The following is a 21,819-nucleotide window of genomic DNA, read 5'->3' on the forward strand; positions in this document are numbered from 1 at the left end:
TCATCGTCCGCTCCCCTTTGAGCTGAATATGGAGGGAGGTTGCACATGCTGTGACAGCTTAACATGCCATTCTGACTCACTTCCAATACATGCATACAAACAGAACGTTTCCAGAAGGCACGGGAAAAGCTCTTGGAAGCCCAATTGGGACAGAAGGCTCCACTGAAACATGAGTTAAAAAGGAGCAAAGTGATCCTACACTGCTCGTCCTGCTACCCACCACTGGGATCAGTGAGCGCTTCTCAGTTATAGTTTAGAGGAGGGGTTTGCAAGCATTTTAAACACAAACTCTTTTACCTGGGCAGAGGCACATCCACGTTCCCTTTCCCCACTCCAGTAGCATTTAATATGTTCTTACTCTGAAGCGGTTTGACAGAACTCAAGCACTTGCCAAGGTACTCCACAAGCCTTCACTTTGTGCTTCTGCTGCATGCGGAGGCTTTATAGGGTAACGTATCCTGGATGGGGACTAAAGAGTGTAGAGAGCCCTTCTCAAAGCTAGTCAGGATAAGAAAAACAACAAGAAAAAATCTTATAGTGTGGCTCTAAATCTGACGAATTCCACTGAAAAACCCGTGTGTGGTACTGCAGCCCCAGTGTCAGGGCACAGCTTAGTCAAAAGCCACTCAGATGGTGGTTCTAACAGTAATCTCCATTCATAACGTATTGCCAGAGCAGAAAACTGGTACGAAAGGAAGTACCCGAGAGTACTGCAGGTTTGGATTTACCCCAGCACAGCTCACTGCTCCCCACCCTTCTGCATGAGTGGAACAGCACCCGACCCCCAGCTCCCTCTCTTCGAGCTCCCAAAGCTCTGCGTGTGACCAAAGCTGTGTGCGCGACACGTGAGCTCCGGGCAGCGCTGATAAGGAGGCGTCAGAGCGCTGAGCCGGGTCTGACCGGAGGTGACTTTGCCGCGGTCGGTTCCAGCAGAGCGCCAGTTGTCACAGACGTGCCCGTGCTCAGCAGCACCGTCCCCGAGTCACACAGCTGTGAAACGCTGCGGGGCTACGCAGGGCTCGAGTTCAGCCTGCCGTTAATCCTACATAAGAAATGAGGGGAAAGGAGGGTCGCTGGGTGCGTGGCGCCCGAGCTGCGCGTACCGCAGGCACCGAGCAGGCAGCTGCGGGCCGGAGCCCGGTGGGAGGGCAGCGGTGTGACAGCCGGCCCTCTGTGGCGCTCGGTCGCCGTCACTCCCCCACGGCGCTCCTTTCCTAAAGCGGCCCTACGCGCGGCGCCAGCGGCACCTCCTTTCCCGGCCTCGGCGCAACCCGTGATGTTGCGGGATGGGAGCACCACCTCCCGCCGCGCTGGGACGGCTCCGCAGGGGGGGCCCTCCGGGGCCGGGCGCCTCAGGGCTGCCCGCCGCGTCCCCGCCCGGGGGAGGGCACGGCCGGCACAGCTCAGCCCCCGCCTGCCCGCGCGGGGCGGCTCCGTCTGCAGAGCGTCCCCGCGGAGCCGGGCGGCGGCAGCATGGGGCTGGAGCTGTACCTGGATCTGCTCTCGCAGCCCTGCCGCTCCATCTACATCTTCGCCCGGACCAACAACATCCCGTTCGAGTTCAAGCACGTGGAGCTCTTCAAAGGTGAGGAGGACGGGCTGGGCTGGGCGGCGGGGCCGGGGGGTTCGGAGCCCCGCGCTCAGCGCTCCTCTCTCGGCTCTCGGCAGACTCGGTGCTGGGGAAGAAGCCGGCGGCGGCGAGCGGCGCGGAGCGGCCCCGCACAGGTGAGCTCCCGGGGCGGTGTGAGGGCCGCCCCCGCGGCCTGCCGCGATTCCTGGCGGGCGGGAACGGGCGGTAACGCGACCCCCGGGAGGAGGACCGCGCTCCGGGGCACCCTGGGCCGGCGGGGCCAGGGGCCGGCAGCCCTGCGGCTGCTCCAGCCGTGGTTTCGGGTGTCCGTCGGGCTGTGCGTGGCCGCAGGTGCGTTCCTGTGGCCGCTGTGGGATGGAGGAGGCTCGGCAGCGCTGCTCTGCCTCCTCTCACTGCTCCGTCCGGGAGCACCGCGTACTGCGGATTGCACCGTGATGGAATCGCCGTGAGCCGACACCGTGGTCTGTTCCAGACGGATGGAGATGAAAGGGTCCTCTCCCTGTAAGGGGAGTGAGGCAGCATTCGTGCTCAACATCAACAGGAGGAAGCACGTGAAAACATAGAATGGTTGGAGTCGGAAGGGACCTCCGAAGGCCGTCTGTTCGCACTGCCTGCAGAGCACAGGGACACCCACAGCTCCAGCAGTGCTCACAGCCCCATCCCCTGACCGTGGCTGTCTGCAGGGATGGGGCACCACCACCTCTCTGGGCACCCTGTGCACTGCCTCACACTTCTTCCTTATATCCAATCTAAATCTCCCTTTTTTTAGCCTGAAGCAATTTCCCCTTGTCCTATCACACAGCCCTTGCTAAAGGGTCTGTCCCTTATTTCTTACAGCCCCTTTAGATACTGGACAGCTGCTTTCCTCTGTCCCTAGAGCCTTCTCCTCTCCAGGCTGCACAGCCCTGGTTCTCTCAGCCTGTCCTCACAGGGAGGTGTTCCATCTATCATTTTTGTGGCCCCCTGCGGCTGCACCCCTACAGGTCCATGTCTCTCCTGTGCTGAGGACCCCACATCTGGATGCAGCACTCCAGGTGAGGTCTCACAGCGCAGAGCAGAGGGACAGGATTACCTCCCTCCAACTACTGACCACGCATCTTTAGATGCAGCCATCTGGAAGCTGACAAAATGCAGGAGTTAGTGCAGGTGGGAGATCACCTACTCACAGGGGCGTGCAGGGATGCAGAGCTTGGAGGAGACTTTTCTGGAGTTGTACCCTTGCAGTACAGCGTCCCATCCTGCCTGGGAGCCATAAAACGGGTGGCAAGGCCACACACCACAGCTGAACCTGCTGCCAGCCTGCAAGCTCTGCTTGGCCTGAGGACAGGGAAGGGTGAGCTCATCAGGTGCTGTGTGGCTTTAAACACACACCCTGCAGGCCCTCCTGAGCACAATGGCTGGGCCATGGAGCTCCCAGAGCTGTCTCATAGCCATGCTGTGGCTATTTTTGTGGATCCCCAAGGAATGTTCCTCCAGCCATTTCTAGCAAATTAGTCACAGTGACAGCGACTGCTCTGCGAATGGTGTACTTGGAAACATTCAGCTGTTCAGACTTGTCCAGCTGTATAAGAAGACTGTTGAACGTTTGCATATTGTATTTTCCAAGTAAATCCTTTGTTATTTTTGCTGCCTAAAGCATAATACTTGGAGACCTTTGGCTGGAGAGGTTATTAGGCAGGGATGAGATTGGCAATTGAATTTTTTTTTCCCATTTCTTTTGTAGAATTTTGCCTACTTCTCTTGTCACCACCAGCAGATCTTCCCTACACGACATATTCCTCCTGTGTGCAGCCTATCTTTCCTCTTGACAGCGTATATTCTAATTTAAGCTATTCCTCAAAGCTCAACAACACAGTGTGTGTATATATATATACACACACATAAATACATGCATATCTATCTATGTATACACATATATACCCCTGTGAGTATACTAATTACTATTACTAACTAATTACACCAGATGCAACTGATGTTAAACAACTGTAGGTCAGGGGAGTGTCACAGGATCAATGAAGATGGGCCACATAAACAAAGACATGAGCTCTGCTTGCTGGGAAAGGCACAGTATTAAACTCTGCTAAACTACAAATACTGACCTCTTAATGCAATAAACCAGTCCCACTGGAGCAAACTGGAATGAGCGTTCATACCAAAGCTTTTATCAGTTTGCAGCTCAGTGGCCGAGTTTCTGCTCAGGTCTTTTTTGTCTGTATGAACCAAAGCAAATTAGATGCTATCTCTGTGCTGCAGGTGCAATCTCTGTAACAAATGCTGACCTACTGTCAAACGTGCTGTAATGCTGCGTTAGTTAGGACTGATACAGTGTGAAAACAGGCTGAAATCTGATTCAGGCTGCCGTGACCCACTGCTTACTTCTCATATCACTGTTTCTCAATTGCTTGCTACCCTGGATAATAAACAAACAGTAGATTGTAACAGCCAACCAGCTGGGTCCAAGAACTGATTGCTCGTTATTTGTCAAAGCTACTGACTTGCAATTTTGTGCTGTGTTTTTTCTAAGGACCGCCTGAGCTCTACACGCCTTGCCCAGGCTGGGTGTGGTGACCACTAGCTATCGAAGCCCCTCTAAATGCCCAGGCTCAAGCACCTTCCTGAGCAGCTCCTTGGATGACAAGAGATGTACACAATTTTCCATGAAGATTTTTTCTGATACAAATCATAGACAGAAGGTCCCTTGTGCTTTGCCAGCTGCCTTGATTTTCTAGGAGCGTTTATGAACGTTCAAGTTCCTCAATTAATGGGCTTGATACCTCACGTGGTCAGGCTCTAATTCTTAAAAAAACCCTTTAATTCCGACCTTTCGTACACTGCTGCCTGCCTCTGCTCTGCACGTGGAACTTCTCACCCAGCTAAACTTGAGGGCATCGTCACTGCAGGCAGCTAGGGACATTGCCCACAGAAGTGGGTTTGAATCCCTTCAGGCAGCAGATGGATGTGAGCCTTGCTCTCCAGTGAAGCTACTTGTACTGGAATTTAAAAGCCCTTCCCTAAAAAGAAGCGAGGCAGGGGCTAGTCAGCTAGCAGTGAGAATAGGGCAGTAATGTTTGCTCTCTTTGGTTTGTGTCATGTGAAGTCAATGCTGGGAAAGCAGTCAGAGGCTTTGCTGTGTTCTGTAATTTGCAGTGCAGGAGCCTTGCTTTCTCCCACAGCCAGCTGTAAATAATCTTAGTAGAGCAAAGACTTTCTTATTGCTTGGAGACTACTTCACACTGTCCATTAGAGCAGACAGTGCCACCTCCTTCTGCATGGCAGCAAATAGTTGGTGGGGATGTAGAACCCTGTTAGTTAACAGCACTTTTTTTTTTCTTTTTAGATAAAGGGGATTTTTGTATGAAAACTCCTGCTGGTCATACTGGTTTAATTTGAACAGGATTTGCACCCTGGCATGTCTCCTTATAGAAAGCATTTAAGACAAACAAAGTAAACAAAGCCCTTCCATCTTTTCTTCTGTACCAGTTCCTGGTGTTTTACGCAATCCCCTGGCATTAACTGCTGACTCACAAGTTCAGTGCCTTCAGTGAGAAACTGAAAACTTGATTAGATATGAATGCCTTCAAACTCCAAGTGACGGTGGAGCTCGGACTCTTTTATGGGATGGCTTCTTCCCCTTGTGTTTTCCTGACAGAGGAGGTTTGCTTGCTGGCTTCTAGCTGGGAGTAATGCAGAATAGAGGTGTCAGAGCTTCTCTGATCCTGGTGGATGGCCATGGTGGTACAATGAGTTACTTTGCAAGTTCACTGTTATATTGCTGATACTCATGTTTTTCCCATTCCAGCAAGAACTCTGGAATTACCCTCTGCTGCATGTCTGCTGAGGGATCAGCTCTGCTGACAGCATTTGCTTTCTTTGGGAGTGATTGATATCCTCTGCTCTTTGGAGACAAACAAGGGGAAGATTCTGCTCCATGAGTCTTATAAGCCACCCGGGTTGTCTTTGATTAATTAGCCACTGCAGTGATCTCTGTGGGCACAAAGCTTTTAAATTGCTTTCCATCATGACTCCATCCCAATTAGTGTCAGCCATGTTAATGAACTGGAGGAAAATGACTTTGTTTTGGTGTTGTATGTTGGAAAAAGGAGGAGGAGTGGCATCTGTTTCCCCTCATTGGGGTGCTCTGCATGCAAACTCAGCCTTTCCACACCACACTTTGTGCTCGTCTTCATCCTAAGTCATTTTCCCCCCATTTCTGAAACCATAGGACAAGTTTTCAAGTCAAGTTAGTGTTTTCAGTTCCAATATCCATATACCAATATGTTTTCTAAATGCCTCATTGGGAATGATTTTTCAGAAAGTTTTGCAAGTATTGTTGGTACCAATCAAACAACTGAATTCCTGTGTAGAAATGAACTGCTCCTTGCTGCGTGACATGCTGGAGCAGACTGCAGGCTATAGATGGCTTTTACATTGACTCTTCCATTTCAATTTCAAAATATGACATAGGAAAAGAAACAGCAGAGTTCACAGGTTTTCGAGTTTGTTACAGGTGTTTACGATTCATTGGTTGATCCTCTTCTAACCTCTGACTTGTCCATTCATGTTCTTAGGGCCATCAAATAGTGAAGGGGATGGCAAAATCAGCCTCTTGAAGAAAGTACCAGTACTGAAGGACGGAGACTTCACCCTAGCAGAATGGTAAGAACTCAGTCCTTGGAGTTCCTTGGATACCAGTAATATGAATAGTGTTTAGGAGGTGTCATTCCCTCTGAATGACTCAGAACTGGCGATGAGCATTTATGAATAGGAAAGATTAGTGATCTACTTTGTCATTTCAGTTCCTTTGTTCTTGAAAAGTTAGATATTAATGTGCACATCTATGATAAGCAGTTAAAGATCCGCATTATTTCAGGTGGACATGAGCCATACTTGGAGATAAACAACTTGAAGTCACTAGAAAGATGTTCCTTTGACAGGAACTGCTGTAATTATGGACGTTCAGCTGGCCATTAGGTCTGTTTATGGAGAAGTAAGCATTTTCTGCCTCAGTTGATGTCACAAGTGCTTGCTTCCTCCACCATGTACTTTATTTCTCAATCTGAAGGGGTTGACATATTGTCAACTTAAATATATATCCTGACTTAATGAAAATATTATTGTGATGATATTTTTGTATTTCAAATGTCTTGCCCTCCAAACAGCACTGCAGAGACTGAAAAAACTCCACAAAGCTTCATGCCTTATAACCTTATATACCTTCTCTATCTTTGTTATTTGTAACACTATAATCTCATCTCCATTTTCTGTTTGCATTATCTTTCACAATGTAAACAAATCTTCTGGCTTAACTGATCTTCACCTGAATGCACTTACCTCAAAATAGGGTTATAAACATATCTGGGAATTGTTTAAAGTGTTTAAAACACTAGGAAAACTACAGAGCTACTTTTATGTGTCTGACTTAGTTATAAAGGCCAAATTAACACCTGGACAGATAAAACTCTGATCTGACGTGAAAGCATTCTGCAGCATTCCCTGACCTTCTTTTTGTCTCGTTAATGTCTGAGCAGCACTGCCATTCTGCTGTATCTGAGTCGAAAGTACAACACTCCTGACCACTGGTACCCATCAGACATAAAAAAACGGGCCCAGGTAGATGAATACCTCTCGTGGCATCATGCTAACATCCGGGCTAATGCTCCTAAGACCATGTGGATCAAGGTAAGGAGACGATATTAAGATGAGAGTAAAATGATGCTTTCCTGGGTGAATACTGAACAGAAAGAGTTTGTCACAATGAAGTAACAAATCTAGGCCATTCCTAGCTGAGAGAAGCTCTCAGAGAGCTATTTGCTCAACAACAGGATGTGGCAAAAGCAGCTTTGGCCATTTTGTGGTGGTTTTTGTTTTGTTTTCTTGGGTTTTTGTTTGCTTGTTTGTTTCCTTAAAGTAGTTCTGATACAGAAAGTCTCAAAGCCCCACGGACTTCTATTGCCTGGACGTGTGAACAAATATATAACAGATTGAGTATTGCCTCCAAGGGCTCCCCCTCCCTGCACAGCTGTGCAGAGTATGCACATAGACGTTTTGCTTCTTTGGCAAGTGTGTGCTTTGTTGCTGGAAACTGAAAGGCTTGCGTTCTTCACGCATCAGGTCTCTGTAGTCCCATCAGGGTGGAAATCCAGAAGGAGATTTCTGCTTCCAGAATGCTTACATACTCCTCTGAAATGAGCTCAGGGATAGGTAGAATAGAAGTACAGGGAGAATGGCAGTTTTTCTTTATTCAGTGTGGTGAAGTCAATTTACATTTAGGTAAAATTAATGGAATCACTCTGAAGCAGAAAATCATTTAGTATCAGATGATTCTGCTGGACAACCAGTTCCAGCCAACTCATCAGAAAGCTAATGCAGCTATCCTTAGAGAAGCTCAGGTGCAAATACAGCTCTGCAAGCATGATTGTAACAGAGGATTTTAGATGAAATAAGGGTTTCCAGTAAGAAGATAAGAACTTCACTCTTCCTGTGCAAAGTCCACCCATGTTTATGCCTAACAAAACATATCAGGACTCATTTAGAATTTTTATTTATTAACATTTGATTTTTTGGCAAGAGAGTCCAGAGGAGCAGCACAAATATGAGTCAGATTCCTACATACATCTGTTTCTTCAAGTCTCTGGAGACTGTTACTGCAGTGCTCCAAGAGAAAGAAATCCATCCTGTTGCTGCCAGTTAGATAACTCAGATACACAAAGGTCATTAGGATAGTTGAAAGTTTGGAAACTTATAAAGCCACTGTGTAATAGAAAGCACATTTGCTAGTTTTGTGAGAAGATAAACTGCCCTGAGATACAGAAAAGGAGATACCATTTCATAATGGCTATACCCAGAAATCCCATCATTCTTAATTGGAAACATTTAGGAAGAGAACTGGCCATGAATTTTCTCATGAAATAGACTCTAAATGTACTTGGCAAAAAAAAAAAAGTGGCTTGGATTAGGCAATCACAACATGAATTTGTTGAATATACTAGCAGTAAGTAGAAAGTCTATCTACTTCCCCTGTGGAAATTTATATATATATATATATATATATATATATTTTCCTGAAAATAAATTTTCTCTAGCTGTCATAGATATATGACATAGATATGGTATAGTAGAGAAATACTGGTGGCTCTGATGGTGTATACACCTCTGTGAATGTTGACAAATCTCACTGAAAGTCCACTACCCCCTGTGCCAGCAAGTCTTTGGAGACAAAGACTGTATTTATGATTGCTCTGGCTGGAAACATTTCTAGTGGTATAAGGAATGATTCTTGGGATGCCTCAGAAAGAGTGGTGTAAAAATGGCACTTACCCACTCTGCCCTCCTGGCAGCTGCTCCTCTGCCAGCTACACTCCCTACCACAGCCACCACCATGACCTGCTGCCATCACCCAAAGGGACTGCAGGTGCCCACCTCCAGCAGCCAGTTAGCCCACACATGGATGTGTGCAGGCCTCCTGGCCTTGGAGGCTGTTGAACCAGGGAACCTAGCAGTGGTGACTACAGATTTGTCTTCCCAGGAGCTGTTGCCCATTTTTCTTTTGTAGCCCACTGAGATAGTTTGGGAAGACCTAATGCCAGGCACAAAATGCTGCTGAAGCTTTGGTTTCTTTCTGTGCCTCACTGCTTGTTAGCTGGAGGTTACTGTTACTGTGGATCAGCCCCTTTAGCTCATGTGCTCTTTGAAACTGCAGCAGGCTGTGAAGCTGTAACGGCATCCTCTCTTGAAGCTTTGCTGCAGGATCACTGGCAGTCATAAGTAGTTCATGAGGTACAACTTAATGACTACCACTAGATCCATGAGCAAACAGCTGACCGTGCTCTACGCCCATTCTCTCCTCAGGTGCTGATTCCCCTCTTCACAGGGCAACCACAGCCATCAGAGAAGCTGCAGGAGGTTATGGAGGGGCTGTCCACTTCCCTGAAGCAATTTGAGGAGAGATTTCTGCAGGACAAGGCTTTTATCATCGGGAGCGAGATTTCCTTGGCAGATCTTGTGGCCATTGTGGAGCTGATGCAAGTGAGTGCTGGGCTATAGTAACAAAGGGAAAACATGCTGCTGGGCAGGGAGGGATGCAGCATATGGTAACACTTCATTAGGAGTAAGGGCATATCTCAGCACAACTAAGACAATGAAGAGAAGGCAGCAGTGGGTTCAGAAAATCAGGTTTTTTTTTAAAAGAAGAAACTGGCTGCAACAGGTCTCCTTTGTTTTTGTTCCCTAATAGAACATCTTCCTGTGTCATCCCGATCTTATTTTTGACCTCTAGAGATAGAGATAACGTATGAAACTTTATGAGCTCCCTCCCTTTCTTTCTCCTACCTGTACCTGCAGTTACATTTTTGCTGCCCGTTGTCTTGGCAGAGTGGGTTGCTCAGCGCCTCACTGTTTGTTGCTCTCTGGCTTTCTGCAGCCTGTTGGAGTTGGTTGTGACATCTTTGAAGACAGGCCCAGGTTGATGGAGTGGCGCAGGCGGGTGGAGGAAGCTGTGGGGAAGGAGCTTTTCTTCCAAGCCCATGAGATGATCCTGAATATCAAAGAACTGAGCAACATTCAGATTGATCCACAGCTGAAAGAGCACCTGGCACCTGTGTTGATGAAGATGTTGAAATGAATTAACCTATATTATTTTTTTTCCTGCCCTTATTATTATTTTTTTACTTCTGTGATCTCCAGCTCTACACCTAACTGGAAAAAAAAAACACTGCATTTCTTACATAGTCTTGCAAGGTGTCCTCCCCAGCTTCACTAAGCCTTCCCTGCATCTTTGGGGGGTGGGAGCTGGGGAAGTTTTAAGACCTGAAACATTAGATTTGTATGAACGGGAGAGGCCCTATGGGTCCCTTAACACATGCATCTGGGTTATATTTTAGTGTCGCTCAGAAATGTTGGAAACATGAATAGTATTTCCTGAAAAATTGGAGCCAGCCTGCAAACTGGAACATCAGAGATCTATCTAGGATGAGGATCATTGTTTTCATGTGTTTGTAACATTTGTAGCTCCTTCTTAAGTGGCAAGCACAGCAAAGCATACCTGATCCTCACTTCCCCAGCATGCGTCTCTGCATCAGTGAGTATGGAACAAAGCTACAGTAGTCACTAAAGTAAAAAGAAGACTTTTTATTTTATTTTTTTTTTAATTTAATTTTCTCGTTGCTGGAGCACATTGCTTGGCCACCCATCTACATTCCATACTTCTGTTTGCCTTTAAGATCCTGTGAGAAGTTTCTTTACATTCATCTATGATTGTAAATCATTGCAATTCTTTAACCACTGCTCTCCACTTTTCAGAGCTGGGTTTCTTAGGCATGTGGTCTGTCAGTACACGTGTGGTGGGGCAGTTCTTGGGAGATCTGTGTAATAAAGACCGAGCAACTTCAAACAGCTGAGGGTGGCCACAGCCTTCACATAATTGCCTACTTGAATATCCTCTGTTGATATTATACATGGAATACTCTGAACAAATGCATTCACAGTGACTTCTTTAAAGAGAATACGACTGCAATCAAATAGTTCTTTTCTGTGGTAATAGTGCAATAGCAATCCACATTCCTCCTAGAAAATGGAAAGGAGGAATAAATCTAGACACGCTCTTTGGAGATTGTTTTGGATGGAAGTTCACCAAGTCTCCCTGTGCAAGCTGAAGTAATAAGGGAGATTTTGTGACATTGAGCAACATACGCATCACAATAAAAGGGCAGAGTTGTTTTGGAGCTTCAAGGCTCTCTTTCTTGGTTGTGTTGTTTCTGATTAGTTGTAGCTCAAGTGGGAAACCATTTTGTACTGCAGCACAAAATAATAATATAATAATGAAGCAAAATAAGCATTTCTAGTTTGGTTTTTGTTTTTTTTTTTTTCAGTTGAAAACAGCAAAGGATGCAAAAACTGTTGGAATATGTATGTCTGCATACTTCCAGTCACATCTCGCTGTTGCTCTTGAACCTTACCCTGAAATCCTTGCCTAGTAAATAATTTGGGAATTGTGTCTCTCAGTAACTGAACAGCTCATTCTCTTTACAGTACTAACATGTCTTGGCTACTCACATTTCTGCTGTTAAGTACTATACAACCCGATATATTTGGGTGGGTTTTTTTCTGAAATTTTACTGCTAGGTATATGGATTTAGTCCAGAGTCTGGGGAGATCTTTAAATTCCCCATCTGGAAAGAAAATCTCATTATATACTTGAGCTTTCAGTAACAGAAAATTTCATTTTTTATGTTCTCTGTAGGGATAAGAGACCTGACTGAAGGCTCTTTCTTTTTATGAACTGAAAACATTAGAAATGGGCACATGTTTATTCCCACCTTTCCTTTCTTCTCTTATCCCCCAAAGATTTTTTTGCTCAAGTTTTATTCAGGACTATTGTCTACACTTGAGATAAATTTTAAATGGGAAGTGGTTGACCATTTGAGAACTTTGAGAGTGGAACTGCTAAGTGGCTGATGACACACACACATGCCTACAAATGGGAAAAAATACCAGGATTTTCCAAAGGCTCAGCAAAATGGAGACTGCTTTGCTGCTGTGCTGTCATCTCTCGGCTCATCCCCCTGCAAGCATTTGAGTTGCCAGCTCCAAGACAGAAACAATAAAAAACAAATGCCTTTAGTGTAATAAAAACTCTGGGATTCTGGGTTGTGCCCTGAGGCCATGGACAGTTTGCCATTTGTGGTCAACCCCCAGGAGCAAAGGACAAAACGTATCATTAAAATGTTTGTGACAGACCCTCATCCTGTTGTAATAGCTGACTTTTGATACTTAAATCTCTTTTTGCTTGTTTTGTCTTGGAAGGCCTTCTGACATGTTGGTCTCTTGTCATGTATTTTTAGGTGGTAGGGTTTTATTTTGGCCTTGGAATTTATTGGAAGAGATTTTTTATACATTAAAAAGGAATGAGAAATTGAAAAATGGATCCCGAAGGGCACCTTATGCTGGATCAGTGGTTTTCTGCAGTCAGGCAGTGGACCTGTGGCCAGGGTTTGCAGGGTGGCTGAATCCCCTCAGTGCCTTTGTTTCAGAAACAAACTCCATTATCGTTCACTGATGGAGAGAGCTCAATACAGTCTGCTGTGCTTCTCAGTGGGCAAGTCCTAAAATCTTCCCTGCTGTATCCCTGCCACGCAGCCATAAGATTTCCCCACTCCTCGCAGAAAACACAATTATTATAGAAAAGTAAATACTGTGCAGCAAAAAACCACATAGGCCATGCTTATGCACTGCTCAGCAAACAGCCGTCCCCTGCCAGATCTGTCTCACTTCACAATCACTCTCCTAGAAATCTGCAGCCTGACTGCTGGCCAGCTTACATGTGCTGCTCCTCCTGCCAGTATTGTCCTCCCTGGCAACAGCGAAGGCCAAACAACTCCCCCAGCAAAGCCAGCAGCTCCATCCATTTTCATTAAGTCTGTGGATAACTGTGGAAAACAAGGAAATCATGTTATACGGGGCCAGTCTTCACAACAGTGCTATACCTTAAGCAAGACGACTTATTCATCTGGCTGGTTCCTAAGGCCTTTCGCTGTAAATCACCACATGTGGTGCTCCCCACACAGTAGCTCAGCTTCGGAGAAACCTAATCCACAGAGGAGACCGCAGCTGCGAGCCAGTGCCTGGCGGCACTCCCGCTACCTTTGGCACCCAAACGTAACTGCAGAAGCCAGGGCAGGAATCATTCATATGGGACAAAACAATAAGCCTCCCTGCTTGCCTTTTACTTTCTTGCGGTGCCAACTGTTCTAGAACATCATCTCCCTTCCCATGGTAGACCCTTCCTGCCCCAAAAGCCGCACATGCAGCTGATGCGCCGGGGTTGAAATAGAACATCCCGGTGCCCTCTCGCGGCCCGCGCTGAGCCCGAGGGGCAGCAGGAGAGGAGGGCAGGAGGAGAAGAGGGCCGGAGGAGAGGAGGGCCGGAGCGGGGCCGGGCGGAGCGAGAGGGAGGCGCCGGGCAGCGGGGCAGAGCGGAGCGCAGGAAGCGGCCATGCCGTTCGTGGAGCTGGAGACCAACCTGCCGGCCGAGCGGCTGCCGCCGGGGCTGCCCCTGAAGCTGTGCGAAGCCACCGCCACCATTCTGGGCAAACCCGCCGAGGTGAGCGCGGGGCCGGGGGCGGCGGGGGGGGCGGCAGGGACACCGTGACGTGACCGCGCGTGTGCCGGCAGCGGGTGAACGTGACGGTACGCAGCGGGATGCCCATGGTGCTGGCGGGCTCGGCCGAGCCCTGCGCCCAGCTGCTCGTCTCCTCCATCGGCGTGGTGGGCTCGGCGCAGCAGAACCAGGGGCACAGCGCCCGCTTCTTCGACTTCCTGACGACGGAGCTGGGTCTCGGCCCCGAGCGGTGAGTGCGGCCCGGTTCGGCTGCGGGCAGCCGCTGGGGGGCGGGGTGGGCGCCGCGTGGCCAAAGCCGGGCTGCCGACGTGAGGTGCTCCCGGGGGCTGAGTGCAGGGCGGCTCTGGTTTAGGTCCGGCTGGAAACACGGTTGGGCCGCTCACCGAGCAGCGTGGGGATCGCTGCTCTGAATGTGAGCGGCTGCAGTTGGGATAACCGCTGCAAACCCAGTGCAAATGGGCCTTCCTGAAGGTAAGCCGTGTTCCCTCTGCCCCCCGTCCCTGTCTCTGCTAGCAGTGACATTCCCTGCCCTGGGCTGCTGTCAGGATAAGGACCCAGCGAGGTGATGAGATACCTGGGTACTGCTGAGATCTGTGCTGAAGTTCATTCTGCTCTGGGGTTTGTGCCACCTGTTTGTACCCTGCTCACATGCAGCTTGTCTGCTTCTGTTCAGTTAACGCCACACTGTGAGCCAGCCAGAGCTTAGGGAAGATTTTCTAGTTAGTTGCACACTGGGAAGGAATTATAATTCATTCAAAAATAATATTTTTCTGTCCACCACGTTGTTGCTCTTACACCCAATAAGGATTGCCATTCGCTTTTACCCGCTGGAGCCATGGCAGATTGGCAAGAACAGAACAGTCATGACTTTCCTGTGACCCCTCAAGCGGCCGTTTGGAACAAAGCAGCGATGAAGACAACCCGGAGATGACCTGCTCCATCTACCTTGTTTCCTCTTAGATCAGTTCTAATAGTTCTGCACCTTCACCCGTGTGATTCTCTTCTGCCTTTGGACACTGTGCATATAAAGAGTGGGGCATTCAGCTGTACTGTTATCATCAGAGTAATTCAAAGTCCTTGTCTCAAGCCTTCCTTGTAGTACAGAGGCTGTGCAGGTGCCTAAGCCATTAGCGATCTGGAGATGGCCATACTTAACAGGCTGAGACAGAGCTCTCTTGCAGAAGTCCAGAACGTATTTGGCTTTACTGAGAACCGCAGAGGTTCTCCAGTTTATCCAGATTACCTGATGCTTTGTAGTGCAGAAGAATCCTCCTTTCTGTTTCTCTGTGGCAAGAGGTGGCTCCTAGGCTGTCTGAGGAGAACTGGAAGTATTCCTTCAAGTTATTCTGTTTTCAGGCTCCCCAAAAGCCCTTCCTGGAAAGAGGGGGGATTGTTAGAGACAAGCTTATGCATTTATTTCATTGTTTAAGGCTCATGTCTGATTTTCGTGCTCTGTGGTCTACCATTGCCAGCTGCAGGTGGCTGCTCCCACAAAGCTTTGTTTGCCCACAGAATCTTTGTGGCTGGATGTCTGTGGCTGTGTGTAGAGGACGGAGCTGCTCGTGAAGATCTGCACTGTGCACAGGAAAATGTTGTGAAGGTTCTGCCTTTAATCCCTGCTGCTTACGCTGGTGTTCAAAACAGTTTTCATATCCTCACTCTTACAGGGAGTTTTGGGAAGGGACAGACATCTCACTGTGCCCTGTGGCTGATTTTTCAGCTCCCTGCCCTATGCAGAAGGGCTGCTGTAGTTGTCCACAAATGAGTTAGCACACAGGCAGCATTCTGCCTATTGCACTCAGAACCTTAAAACTTCTGTTGCTGTTGCACTTCACTCCGAACTGTCTTGGATTTTAGGACCGGTATGCTCCATCACTTTATAACTGGAATGTACATGGTATTTTATGAAAACAAAAACACAGTAATGTTATCTCAGCCTTCCACTGAAAATGAGAACATGCACTGGCTTCCCCTTCACTTTGGGACTTTGTCAGGTGCCAGGCACAGAGGACCTAATTGCATGTCCTTGAGAGGTAGAGATCCACGAAACACAAGGCTGAAGAGTCTCCGTTCCTTCATAATCCTGATAGATTTGTTTGTTTATGTCTTGAGCTCTCAAGTAGTTGAAAATATCCTTTCTAATGATCACTTGAATTTGGTTATTCCTTATGCAGCCTAAGTATCTTCTGTGTTTGCAAAATCCCCCCTCGGGGAGCCACGCTGTCTGATTAATAAAATGTATCAAAACCTCTTCATGAGCGTCAGTTTATTGGCTTGTAACGTGGCTTTTTTTTCTTAGCTCAGTGCTTGGAGACAGAGGTGCTGTCTGCTCAGGTCTCTGCCTTTTCTCAGATCTCCAACTGAGTGTTTTTGAAACTAGAAAATAAGCAGGTGAACTGAGCATGAGATATACATGCAACTGCAATGTATTTTGTTGTAGGGAAGAAGGCAGACAGCCTGCCTGATAACATTTTCTCACATTTTTCTTGCTTATGTTTGGTAGTTGGAGTCAAACAGAGGCACTACTCTTAACCTACCGCCCAAACATAACGATATAAAGTCCCCTTTGCCTGAATTCTGTATGCAGATGGTTCTGCTTTCATGGGATGGGATCTGCCCCCTACTGGTTTGTTTGAGGGCACTGTGTCGGTGTGTTTACATACTCAAAGGTAATGACCTGAATAGGAGGCCTGTGTAACCACTGCCTAGCTTTGAAGTGAGCACCACCTCTCTGTGTATTTACACAAGGCTGAGGACTGGTGAAACCCCGAGCAAACTGAAGGGCGCTGCTGTCAGAAAACGATTACAAAACCACAATCCCTTTGGGAATTACTGTGCAGGCACAATGCTGTGGTGCAGCAGCCTGTGTGGATGGCAGCTCTGTTCTTAGCTACGAGCGACCATTTTCACCCACAAAGTTCACGCGTTCAAGACTAGGAGAATTATTCTTTATAGTGTTAGGATCTGCGTGGAATACCAACATCCCACTTGCGTTTTGGACTAATTTCCGAGTCCCTGTACTGGTTCTAGCTGTGCCCTGCAGGTAGCGCACCTCACGACGCGGCAGCACTTTCCCGCCCTGAAGCACCTCAACCCCGCCCCGTTCCGCCCCGCTCTCCCATTGGTTTTCTGAGGAAAACCTGTCCAGCCAATGAGCAGCTGCCTTATTGACGACGGGCTCCGGGGCCCTGAGGGAGGTTGCCGTGGAGACCGCCGGTGGGGCCGCGTCTCCGGGGAACCGCTTGTCGCCTGAGGGAGCCCGCTTCTCCGGGAGTCTTGTGCTGTGCCCTGCTGTGCCGGCAGCCCGGTGGCGGCCCCGCCAGGTGAGTGTTTTGCCCGCTGCAGCCCCGCGGAGGGGCCGCCGTTTGGCCCTGCCCAGTCCGCCGTGAGGGCGGTGTGAGGCTGGCGCGGCGCGGCCTGTCCCGCCCTTCTCTGAGGCCGCTGTCAGGCAGACCCGGGCTCCCGTCCGGCCCCGGCCACCTCCCGGCAACCTGGCAAGCAGCTAGGGGGTGTCCCCGCTCCTTTTTGCGGAAAGTTACCGCTTTTCGGTAAAAAAATTTCGCTGAAATGCGGTGAAAATGATATTTAAAACAATAGCAGCAGCAAGCACCAAACCCCAAGTGTTTCTTAAAAAAAAAAAAAAAAGAAAGAAAGAATAAGTATATGCTTGCAGCGTATGATTCCAAGTATGGCAACAAGGAGAAAAAAAAGCCAGAGAAGCCCAAACCACACCCTTTGTTTCTGGTTTTGAAGTAGAGAATCACAATAGATGTCACAGATAATCGGCACAGGGGCTGCCATCTCACGTTTGAAGGCTACGTTTTAGCCTACTAAGGGAAAAGGGAGATATGATTTTAAAGTCAAGAGGCTTTAATGGGTGTTTTTACCTATTGATGATGTGCTCACCTGTAATAACTACACCTAACTGACGTTGCTGTTTTATGCTGGTATTTTGTACAATTACAAATTTAATTCCAAGATATTACAACATGAACTTATATCCATCTATCCATATCTGTTCCATGAGTTGTGCTTGAGTAAAGAACAGAACTAAAATTTCCCCTGCCTTTTCTATGCTTGCAGTCTCTTTGGCACTGCAGCCACGGAAGTGAACTGCTGCTAACAGTCTCTCTCCTCTTGACTTCCTGTACAGCCTTGAAGGAGACCATGCAGATTCAGCAAAAGCCTTGAGCACATTTATGGAGATAGGCATGTTTGTAAGTTGAACTTTAAAAACACTCATTTTAAATATCTAATTGAGTTGGGGTCGTATAGCTTTGTTTATTTAGATGCCATAAGCATCTGCACTTTCTGCTAGTACCTCTGGCTTTTGATATTTTAGAAAAAAATATCATGATATTTCTGTGCATATGTTGTCTCCATATGCAAAATAAACAAGGGCTCCCTGTCTTGAAAGACATCTGATTTTTTTTAATAATGTTCAGTGAGTGACTTAAAGAGAAAAATGCTTAATTGCTGCAAAGTTGTCAGTCTAATTTATCTGGTAGTAAGTATTCACTCTAATATCATTCCTCTGTGGTAGGCTAATTTGTCTCTTGGCAGTAATGATGATGTAAGACAATTTATTGGTATTTGTTTAAAGTCTGAATTTTTTTTTTCTGAATGCTTTCCTTTTGGTCAGAATAAATGTTCTAATCCTATTTGCTTTCCAGACCTGTTTGCATTTAGCCCTCTTTCCTAACTCTGGAGAAGGACAGTGAATATTTATGAACATGGTAAGGATTTACAGTGTTTGAGATGTTTTGGTAGAATAGAATTGAAAATTTCACCTCTTCCTAGGACTAAGGATAAATTGGCACTATCAGAATGTTGGCTTTGAAGTGATACTGGAGCAGCTATTGATAGACTTACAATTTTGAGAAAACTGACCATATTGCACATGCACATTCTAGAGCAACTATTGCTTGCAAGATGCTTGGAGTCCTCGCTGTTGTATTAGCTGACTTGGGGGGAAAATTGCTGTGCCGTATTTTTATTAGCACTTAATAATGCCTAAATTCTCCACAGCTCTTCTAAGATTAAGTAGGAACTTGCAATATGGGAATGTGCAGTACATATTTATCAAGTAAAGTTAAAGAAAAAATTAAAAAAATCCAGTTTGCAAGATAAACTGAAATGTATAAATGTAACAGTTCTTGTGGCATCTCAACTACCATTCTAGATTCGAATCGCTGCACTGAACGCGAGCTCCACAATTGAGGATGACTATGAAGGTACCTTCAAAAGTCATAAGACACAGACAAAGGAAGCACAAGTAAGTAAATCCAGAATTTTCTTAATAAATGTGATTGATGGGAATTTTGTCCTCTTTTCTTACAGAGATTGGTTGTCTGTATATTTTTTAAAAAGTTGTCCTACTGTCTTATCTTTTGAATCTTTAAACTACAGGAAGCAGAAGCTTTTGCTTTGTACCACAAAGCTTTGGACCTGCAGAAGCATGACCGCTTTGAAGAGTCTGCCAAAGCTTATCATGAGCTGCTCGAGATTCGTCTTCTGCGAGAGGTCAGTGCTCCTTAGGGAGTGAAACTCCAGAAACTGTTTTCATTACATTTGTATTACTTTGTGTCTTATTGGCTAATTCAAAATGTCGGTGTTATCAGTTGGCAAGTTGTTTGCTGCTTTTTTTAACTCTCATGTTGTGTTTATGTGACTATTTCTAGGCAGTTCTTTCTGGTGATGAGAAAGAAGGACTGAAACATCCAGGCTTGATGTTAAAGTATTCCACCTATAAAAACCTAGCACAACTGGCAGTGCAACGGGATGACCTAGAGACAGCCATGGAGTTTTATTTAGAGGTACGGCACAGCTGAAGGAAAATACTGGAGCCTCAATGTTAGCATCAATTTGCCAAAATACAGATATACACTTTTCAGCAAACCTCATTTGTATGTGTGTCTGAGTGCTGTGTACTTTCTGATATTTTACGACCACCATTCAGTCCCTGAGCCAGTCATGTCTCAGTTAAAAATTAAAGCGGTCATAGTCTCTGTAAACAAACAGATATGCATGTCTGAAACGTGAATAACGTTATCTGTTATACTTTCTAGGCTGTAATGCTAGACTCTACTGATGTCAACCTGTGGTATAAAATTGGTCGTGTGGCAATAAAACTCATCCGCCTACCTTTGGCTCGTCATGCTTTTGAAGAAGGTCTCAGGTGTAACCCTGATCACTGGCCTTGTTTAGATAACCTTATCACTATCTTGTACACACTCAGTGACTACCCAAGTAAGTACAATAGTAGACCTTTAAAGAAAAATCTCAATAAATGTGTAATTTCATATTCAAAAATTATGAAATGATAGTAGGTTAGGGTATGATGCAGATTTTACTTCATGATAAATTTATAATGATTTGTATCTGTTCTAATTACACTAAAAATAAATGCCCAGTGCAGTATTTATCAGGAATTACGAATCGATCTGCATATTGATGTTGGATATCTCCTTTTGATGTTAAAATGTTTAAGCATTTTACATTTGAGTAATGCCCAGTGAATTAACTGATTCAAATGGTGTTCAGGAGAAAAGTTGCAAGATGGCAGAAATATTGAGTCTGTTGAGTCCCGTAGGATTACCTTACTGTAATGATCCTAATTTTATTTATGTAATTGCCCATATGAGCAAAAGCCTGCTGGGATTCATTGCCTGTTGCAGCAGTGGAATTTGAAATTGAGACAGTTAATAATATGGAAATAGTGAATGGTGGAAATAGCAATTGACCATTCAATTTTTATTTCTCTGTCAGCGTGTTTGTACTTTATCTGCAAAGCCTTGGAGAAGGATTGTCTTTACAGCAAGGGGTTGGTTCTGAAGGAGAAGATCTTTGAGGAGCAACCTCTCCTCCGGAAAGATTCCTTAAGGATGTTCCTCAAATGGTGAATGTTATCTTATAGCCTATACTGCATTTGGAGTGTCAACTCCTTTTCTTAATCATACACTTTTTTTTTCTTTTTAATCAACCACTCTTTAAGAAAGAAAGCAGCACCTTCTGTTTTCCTTTCATTTCTCACTATTTGAAAAGCAGAGTAGGACAATCTTCCCTTATCTTTCAATTTTTAAGTGAGTAATGATTTCTGATGGTGAAACACTTCTTTATGTGTGCTATAAAGCTTGCAAAATAGTGGGTTTTTTGAATGCTTGTTTTAACACTTCATGTTACACTACAGAAAAATATAAATCTCTCAAGACCTTAAAAAAGCAAACATACCCTTGTCTTTGTTTCTTAATACTTTCTAGTGACATGTCTATCCATAATGTGAACGTGAGTACAGCTGAAACAGGAAGAATCATAGATGAAGCACTGGAGTTACGTAAGAAAAGGCAGGCTTTGCTGGTGCAAGAGAGAGAACCGGACCTCAAACTGATCCAGCCAATTCCCTTTTTCACGTATGTCATTGTATTTTCTGTTTGTAACGGGTTTATCTGAAGCTACTTACCAGTATTTTCATAATTTATGAGTCCATAGGTTGTTTGGTCTGTTTGTGATTTTATTGTAAACATATCAATTTTCAATCTTTGATTTAATATTTGAGACTGATGTTAAAAAAAATCTTAAGAATGATTTGGTAGCCATTCCAGCTGTGTAATTGGATTTTTTATTTTAGATTAGTTTGTGAACTTCAAAGTAAGTTTATGTTTTTATATGTTTTTACTATTGATATAATGGAAACTTTTAAACATAATGCAGTTCTTTATTCACAGCAAGATATAAGGATACTTTAGAGTTGTTAAGTACATCTTTATTAAAGCATAAAGGGTTGATTTTTGTAGTGTTGTGTTTCCATGTGCAGATGGAAGTGTTTAGGAGAAGCTTTACTTGCCATGTATCACCACCTCACAACATGTGATCCTCCTCGGCCCAGTCTGGGAAAGCGAATTGATCTCTCAGAATACCGAGACCCTGTTCAGCATTTGGTTCTTTCTCCTACCTCAACTCCTGTCAGTGTCATTCAGCCAACTCCCGTCAGCACTGCTGCGGTGGTGACAATGCCAGAACCTGTGTTAGCTTATACTCCTGTGACACCCAATTTTCCAAGCCACAGTCAGAATTCACTGGAACCAGGATCTACTGTAGGTGAGCAAGGTACTTC

The 21,819-nt window shown here is 45.9% G+C and overlaps 3 protein-coding genes across 13 annotated transcripts in view; all 3 read left to right on the forward strand.

Annotated features, from left to right (window-relative positions):
• Nucleotides 1–1,439: 1,439 nt before the first annotated feature.
• On the forward strand, nucleotides 1,440–12,330 carry GSTT1 (glutathione S-transferase theta 1). 3 transcript variants are annotated; one of them, NM_001396289.1, is made up of 7 exons: nucleotides 1,440–1,585; nucleotides 1,669–1,725; nucleotides 2,575–2,625; nucleotides 6,160–6,247; nucleotides 7,120–7,270; nucleotides 9,440–9,616; nucleotides 10,011–12,330. In NM_001396289.1, exons 1-7 carry the CDS (start codon nucleotides 1,474–1,476, stop codon nucleotides 10,209–10,211), a joined length of 837 nt encoding a protein of 278 aa, NP_001383218.1. In that variant the 5' UTR covers nucleotides 1,440–1,473; the 3' UTR covers nucleotides 10,212–12,330. The 3 variants fall into 3 exon arrangements, with proteins under 3 accessions (NP_001383218.1, NP_990696.1, NP_001383217.1); NM_205365.2 differs by lacking the exon at nucleotides 2,575–2,625; NM_001396288.1 differs by lacking the exons at nucleotides 1,669–1,725; nucleotides 2,575–2,625.
• A 1,201-nt stretch (nucleotides 12,331–13,531) lies between these two features.
• On the forward strand, nucleotides 13,532–15,959 carry DDTL (D-dopachrome tautomerase-like). 5 transcript variants are annotated; one of them, XR_006931537.1, is made up of 4 exons: nucleotides 13,540–13,688; nucleotides 13,760–13,935; nucleotides 14,059–14,177; nucleotides 14,512–14,652. XR_006931537.1 is itself a non-coding variant. In NM_001030667.1 (3 exon segments), coding segments are annotated over 3 exon segments (357 nt in total). In that variant the 5' UTR covers nucleotides 13,532–13,580; the 3' UTR covers nucleotides 14,585–15,946.
• Nucleotides 15,960–16,878: 919 nt separating this feature from the next.
• CABIN1 (calcineurin binding protein 1) overlaps nucleotides 16,879–21,819 on the forward strand; it is a 94,232-nt gene continuing 89,291 nt past the window's right edge. For 3 of the 5 annotated variants that reach the window (XM_004934335.5, XM_015275465.4, XM_004934336.5), the window contains exons 1-10: nucleotides 16,879–17,029; nucleotides 17,860–17,923; nucleotides 18,380–18,442; nucleotides 18,889–18,981; nucleotides 19,116–19,229; nucleotides 19,388–19,522; nucleotides 19,775–19,955; nucleotides 20,475–20,604; nucleotides 20,966–21,115; nucleotides 21,520–21,812. In XM_004934335.5, the coding sequence (XP_004934392.2) occupies nucleotides 18,434–18,442; nucleotides 18,889–18,981; nucleotides 19,116–19,229; nucleotides 19,388–19,522; nucleotides 19,775–19,955; nucleotides 20,475–20,604; nucleotides 20,966–21,115; nucleotides 21,520–21,812 (1,105 nt within the window). In that variant the 5' untranslated portion in view covers nucleotides 16,879–17,029; nucleotides 17,860–17,923; nucleotides 18,380–18,433. The remainder of the gene's footprint in view (nucleotides 17,030–17,859; nucleotides 17,924–18,379; nucleotides 18,443–18,888; nucleotides 18,982–19,115; nucleotides 19,230–19,387; nucleotides 19,523–19,774; nucleotides 19,956–20,474; nucleotides 20,605–20,965; nucleotides 21,116–21,519; nucleotides 21,813–21,819) is intronic. The other 2 variants (XM_015275462.4, XM_015275464.4) reach the window with 1 other exon arrangement.

The sequence above is a fragment of the Gallus gallus genome, chromosome 15 (assembly GCF_016699485.2).
Source record: "Gallus gallus isolate bGalGal1 chromosome 15, bGalGal1.mat.broiler.GRCg7b, whole genome shotgun sequence".
Classification (NCBI taxonomy): domain Eukaryota; kingdom Metazoa; phylum Chordata; class Aves; order Galliformes; family Phasianidae; genus Gallus; species Gallus gallus.

What these genes read in the sequence shown, in the direction of transcription:
- GSTT1 (NM_001396289.1), top strand. Translation starts at nt 1,474, where the DNA reads ATGGGGCTGGAGCTGTACCTGGATCTGCTCTCGCAGCCCTGCCGCTCC. An exon ending in GCACGTGGAGCTCTTCAAAG is followed by an intron (nt 1,586 to 1,668) that starts GTGAGGAGGACG and finishes GGCTCTCGGCAG; the next exon opens with ACTCGGTGCTGGGGAAGAAG. An exon ending in GACTTCACCCTAGCAGAATG is followed by an intron (nt 6,248 to 7,119) that starts GTAAGAACTCAG and finishes ATGTCTGAGCAG; the next exon opens with CACTGCCATTCTGCTGTATC.
- DDTL (XM_046901159.1), top strand. Translation starts at nt 13,581, where the DNA reads ATGCCGTTCGTGGAGCTGGAGACCAACCTGCCGGCCGAGCGGCTGCCG. An exon ending in TTCTGGGCAAACCCGCCGAG is followed by an intron (nt 13,689 to 13,782) that starts GTGAGCGCGGGG and finishes GACGGTACGCAG; the next exon opens with CGGGATGCCCATGGTGCTGG. An exon ending in CTGGGTCTCGGCCCCGAGCG is followed by an intron (nt 13,936 to 14,511) that starts GTGAGTGCGGCC and finishes ACACCCAATAAG; the next exon opens with GATTGCCATTCGCTTTTACC.